The sequence below is a fragment of the Grampus griseus genome (genome assembly GCF_964374135.1).
Source record: "Grampus griseus genome assembly, chromosome: 4".
NCBI classification, from domain to species: Eukaryota; Metazoa; Chordata; class Mammalia; order Artiodactyla; family Delphinidae; genus Grampus; species Grampus griseus.
Genome location: NC_138997.1, coordinates 47,029,335 through 47,035,334, shown reverse-complemented (window position 1 = coordinate 47,035,334; position 6,000 = coordinate 47,029,335). Strand labels below are relative to the sequence as shown.

Here is a 6,000-nt window from a genome sequence, read left to right as displayed (position 1 = left end):
GAAAGAAGTGTATGTTCCCTTACCGTAGTGGGGTCTTGGCTCTTCGAGGTGACACCTAAGATGGCACGCGGTCACGTGTTTGAAGGTTGTTACTCCTGTAAGAAAAGCTGAGGTAAATTCCTGAGGGCAGAAATCTGCTCCCACTTCTCTGCCTCCCCTTAGTTCCCAGCACAGTGCTAGCCGCCCCAAACATTTGCTGAACCGGGTCGAAACTCGGGTCTCGCGCCCTGACTGTCCAGCAGAGGCCGCCCTGGGCCGCGACTCCCGGGACACGAGGGCTGGGAGAGGAAAGGCCAGGGGTGGCCTTGTCATCTCCGCGGGACCCGGGTGGGAGGGGTTTGGCGGCAGCAGTCGCGGCGGCGGAGGCGGCCCGGGCGGCTGGGATGGAGCAGAAGCGCGCCGGGCGCCGGAGTACAAGCAGCTGACGGAGCCGCGCGGCGCTCGCCTAGCTTCCCCTACCGCCGCCCGGTCGCCCGGCTCCCACCGCAGCCAGCGGACAGAGGAGGAGCTGCCCGCGCTCTGGGCGCTCGGTCAGTCCCGGCAAACTCTCCCGCTGCCCGCGCCGGGTTCGGCACCAAGCACCAGGGTACCATGGTCTACAAGACTCTCTTCGCTCTCTGCATCTTCACAGCAGGTATTTTGGGGCGCCAATCTGGCGGAGGGCTGGCCCGGCGACTAGCGCTGGGGGCGGGGGCTGAACCGGGGAGACCGGGAAATAAGTCGCCGCGCGCTGGGGGCCGGAGTGGTGCGAGCCTCCAGCGTTTCGCAGAGCTGCGTGCGCACTTGGATTTAGAGCGATGTGCGTTTTTGGAGAACCTGGGCCGAGCCGGACCGAGGGGATGACAGGGTTCTTCCGGCCGCAGCCCGCGCCCGCACAAACTCTGGGCTTTGTGAAACAGGTGGCTGCACGATGCGTTTGAAACCCGGGCTGGCGACACTGACTGAAACTAGAGGCTTCTCGGGTCTCCGAGCACACCCTGCCAGAGTTGGGCACCAGACCTCTTGACGCGGTTGGACTCAGGGAGGGATAAGAAGGAGAAGCAGGAGGGATCGCATCTGGGAAAGCTTTAAGCCGTGGCCGCGCACCCGGCGGGGCTGGTTTGCGTTCCCCGAGATTTGGTGGTCTCTCATCTCCGGCGACCCTTCCTAGTTACGCGTGGGGGTGATGCGGCCTTAACAGTCTCAGGGCAGCTGCTCCGACCCGGCTCGAGCTCGTGATCACCCCTGGGGATTTGCAATTCTACCCTATGGCCTGGAAACTCCCCCAAAATATGTGCCCTGGCAGAAACTGTTAACTTGGCTAAAACTAGCATCCTCCCCGTTCCACCCACTCCTCCTACACACACTCACCCTCCGGACGGCTTCCCCACGCGCGCATCGCTGGCCTCAGGACCACGGATGGCAGCGGCCTCCAAGCAGGGCCTGGGGAGAGAGGAGCCGGAGGACTGAGCTCGGCTTGGTGGGCGTAGAGGAGAGATTCAGAACAGCTCTTTAAGTCTGAGGGTGGGGTATCCAGTTTTTCCAGAAAATGTAGGCAGACAAGGGACAACTGACTACGGATGAGGCACTGGTGGAAAAAGCAGCCCGAGTGCGGGGACACAGGCGTGTTTAGATAAGAATGTTCCAAAGCCACATACACAAGCCATTTGACTCATGCTTGTAGTCCGTGTGTGTATTTTTTTTCCTCCTGAATTGCTTGGGTTCCTGTAATTGTGGACACAAGTCGTTACAATCCCTTGAAAAGAAGCTAGGGGTTTCCAGGCAGCTCACAACGGATAATGCAGTTTTGAGGAAAAGTTTCCCAACTTGAGGCTAGAGCGGGTCTTTTTCCTCTACTTGCCGAACGCCTGAGAAAGCTCCCTTTTCTCTCTGGTGTCTGCAAGGTTTGGAGGCACGTCCACAGAGGGTTCCCGGTCTCCTGCCGCTTTGGTTGCACAGCCTTGGGCCAGGCTGGTAGCGCCTGTATCCCCAAGTGTGACAGCCGACTCCCTAGCCCCGGGATTGCCAAGAGACGTTTACGAAATGACAGGAAAGGTGCCTTCCTTTCTCCTCTCTAGAAATCCTTTCATGAGGCTGGAGGCTCAGAAAACCTTCAGTGAGCCAGTAGAGCTGGTAGGTAGGTTTGTTGGCTAATTTTATTTAGTGGCTTTTCTTTAATTTTTATTTTTTTAACAACTCTGGCAGTTGGCAACGCCGGGAGTAACCCTACTAAGGCAGTGTATTGTGGGGTTTTTTCCTCCCTAAGGAGCTCAAGATATATATACATATTTTTAAATTTATTATTTTTTTTCTTGGCCAGTTTTAGAGTTTAGCCTCGCTATTGCTGCGGCAAGAACCTTGACCTTGTTCACGGCCCAGACTGAGGAGGCTGGTAGCTGGGGACCCACTGCGCAGCCTCACTCATCCCTGCACACGTGTGTCGAAGCCAGAACAAAGAAGATCACAGCCTCCCAGTTCTGGGGTTCCCCTGACCCCGGAAGACATAGTTATGTTTCTGAGTATATCTCCCTGAGTGATGAAGCGTCCTTTCCTCTGAGTTCGTGCCTCTGAAGGAATCTCTTCGGGGGTCAGTGTGTTGTTAGAGCTACTTGCAATAAGTTATCAGGAAAATAATATAAAAATAGGCATAAATACCGTACAAGGTTGTTTGAGAAACTAAAATATAACTTTTCTAGAAAAAGTTATAAAGGAGAGAGGGACAAGGGTTCTTGAAATGAAAGTGGCAAAGCTCTAGATAGCTTCATCAGGCAGTTGCTTTCCCCCCACCCCATCTTTAGAGAATTCAGGAAATTTTCCATAAAACTCTTGAGGTGATACTTTCTTGAGCCAGGAATGGGGCTTAGATCTACTCAATACATATACATAGTGTTTTGTCCAGCCTGTGTAATGGACACTTGTAAATACCTGTGCCTTGTGAACAACACAGCAAAAGTAGATCTCTACACTTACTCACTTGTATTTTAAAAAGAAGGAAGAGAGAAACCTTGGGCTGTCTTCAGTTCTCTCAGAGTTGATTGGGGTAGAAAACTAGCATGGCTATTTTACAAACCGTTCCCAAACACCTCTAAGGCCAGTACTCTAGGCATACAGGAGTACTGCCTCTAAATTACAAGCCAGAACCTCCGAGGGCAGGCGGCAGAACCAAGAATGGAGGGAGGATGGCAGGCCACAGGAAGCTTCCATCTTCATCCCTCTCCCTCTCCTCTCTGGATTCAGTTCTTTCATTCCCACCACTGTCGTTGCTGCTCTCCAGTGCTCTATGGCTCAATATGTTAAAAAATTCCCTCCCTGAGACATCTGAGGTATACTGGAACTTCCCAGAGTCCTTTTCCAAACATTCAAGGAGTTCAAGGGGAAACAAGCATAGGTAAGAGAGGCAAAAATCCCTTGACCCAGTTTTTCCTGCCTTAGGTTCTGCCCTGTCTGCCCCACCCCAGGGAGAGTACTGCAGTCTGCCCCATTACCCAAGCTGACTGATTGGCCCCTTGGTGATCAAGACCAGCAGGGCTAGATTCCAGTCTGCCACCCAGCTAGAGAGCCTGTTTGTGTCCCAGGCCTGTCAGCTATAGCTCTTCTCCAAGTGACTAACATCTCGAACGTCCTTATCCTCAAAGGAAGACCCCACCTTACCCATTTATGGCTCTCTTCTCAGTATAGGTCCTCATATACGGCAGGGCTTTATCATAAGCATATTAAAGCCATATCGTAAACCTTATCGTAAACTTGTTAAAAATAAACCCCAAAATGCACACACATTTATGGGAACGGCAAGGTTGCCTGTGGTTGGTTGCGAGTGGAGGTGAAGGGTGGCTTGCGTCCCTTTAGCCTGGTTACCTCCTATTCCCCTGAAGTCTGTGTCACAGAGTGACGCCTCCTTCGCTGTGAAACCTACCTGAGAAGGTGGAAGTTCTCCATTATCATGGGATAGATTTACTGAGACAGCGTTGCGAAGTGGTGAAGCACGGCTGCAGATTCTGCAGCTAGATTGCCTCAGTGCAAAGCCAAGTTTTACTACTTACTACTTGTATCATTTAGGGCACGTAATCTAACCTCTCAAGTTTTCTTATCTACAAAAATGGGGAAATAAAACTTCATCAGACTGTTAAAAGTGGTAAATAACTGAATATACCTATAATGCCTGGGACATAGTAAGCGCTCAATAACCATTAGCAATTGTTGTTGCTATTATTCTTATTAATAAAGTTGACTGTTTGGCACCAGTTAGGTCGTCCTGTCCAAAGTTTACGTGTCTGTGCTTGGACTATGTAAATTGAAGATTTAAACTAATATTCCAGCACAATGCCAGCTGTTCTGGCAAACCCTCGTGTGCAAATTAAGAAAAGATTCAGCTGAGCCTACTAAATGCCTAATTTGAAAAGGTTAATAACGTGCCAGCTCAAATTTAGCACAACAGTCCAAAAAACGCTCAGTAACAAACAGAAGTCAAGTCTCACGGAAGATGCTATTTCTTCCACAAAGTCTTTTGCAGCCTGGTGTGTTTCAAAAGCCCAACTCAGCTAAATCTTAAGGTCAGGTTCCCAGAGCCACAAATTTTGGATAATTCAGATCAAACAACTTAGGAAAAGGCATTTCATGGCGTATGAATGATCCAGAATGGCTCTCTCCAGAATCCAAAAACATCAATAATGGCCGGATCTCTAATTTAACTTGATCATTTGGGCCTGGTCTAGTGGTGCTTTCATCGTGCTTGTGCTTTTATAAGAAAAATATTGGCCAAATATTGACACCGTTGGAGCAGATTTTCTTAAACTACAATTTTTGGGGGGGACAGGGGTGGGGCTGGGGGGTACAGCATCCACCGGAAACAACGAAGAGGGACATTTAAACAATATTTTCAAAGTGTATTGACTGTTTTAACACCCAATGAAAGGAATCCTGCTCTAACATGCACGATGGTTTTCTCCCTTTTAGAAGTTACTGAAATTGGATACGTTAGTTTAGGAATCAAATAGAGTCATCCCTAAGTATCCAGAACCTGGCCCCCATACCAAAATCCTCAGATGCTCAAGGTTCTTATAAAAATGGTATAGTATTTGCATGTAACCTACGCACTTCCTCCTGTGTACTCTAAATCATCTCTAGGTTGCTTATAATACCTAACGCAATGTAAATGCCGTGTAAATAGTTACCAGCATGCAACAAGTTCAAGTTTTGCTTTTTGGATTCAGGAATTTTTTTTCCCAGTAGTTTCGGCCCAAGGTTGATGCAGATCCCACAGATACAGAGAGATGGCTGTCTTTGCTTTGCTAGCAAGGTATTGAATAAAAGTTGCCTAGGAAAAATTAATGTTTCATTTAGAAGACAGCAGTGGTTATGAAAAGAGGTAGGCAAATAGTGGGTACCTGCCTTGTGCAACGATTGCTTTTTAGTTGGAAATGCAGGGCTAATAGGTTATCATCCAGTTAATGTGCAAGTAGGGTTACTATAAACTAAGACAGATTTGTGTATGTAGTTCATGGCATGACATTTCGTAGTCACAGCTTAAATTATTTAAAGGACGGGGATTGATGTAACATCACATTTTCTGAGGTGTGGATCTTTAAATGGTCTTCATGATCCTTTACAGCAGCATAGCCCGTTTCTTTTACCTGTTTTAATATCGTTTATAAACCTTGAGACTTCTGCCATTTTATACGTAATAGAAACCATTACAACAAAATAGGCGATTATATAATTGTTGTCATCTGTGTTTTTCATTGGTGCAAGGTGGCATAATGTCAATTGAAAATAAGCTGTTTTAATTGTCCTTTAGCTAGTGTTGCCAGATTTAGCAATTAAAAATATAGGTTGCCCAGTCCAATTTGAATTTCAAATAAATAGTGAATTCTAAGTCTATCCCACATAGTACTTGGGACACACTTAAGCTAAATAACTCTTCGTTGTTTATCTTGAATTCAAATGTAACTGATCATCGTGTATTCTAGCAACTCTCCCTTTGGCCTTCCATGTGTGGTTCATCAGTGCAATGGCTTTGACATA

At 48.0% G+C, this 6,000-nt stretch overlaps 1 protein-coding gene across 1 annotated transcript in view; it reads left to right on the top strand.

The window, feature by feature from the left end:
- The first annotated feature begins 364 nt into the window (after nucleotides 1–364).
- PARM1 (prostate androgen-regulated mucin-like protein 1) overlaps nucleotides 365–6,000 on the top strand; it is a 100,584-nt gene continuing 94,948 nt past the window's right edge. Inside the window, exon 1 of the mRNA XM_082652651.1 lies at nucleotides 365–634. Coding sequence (XP_082508777.1) covers nucleotides 592–634 — 43 coding nt within the window. The 5' untranslated portion in view covers nucleotides 365–591. The remainder of the gene's footprint in view (nucleotides 635–6,000) is intronic.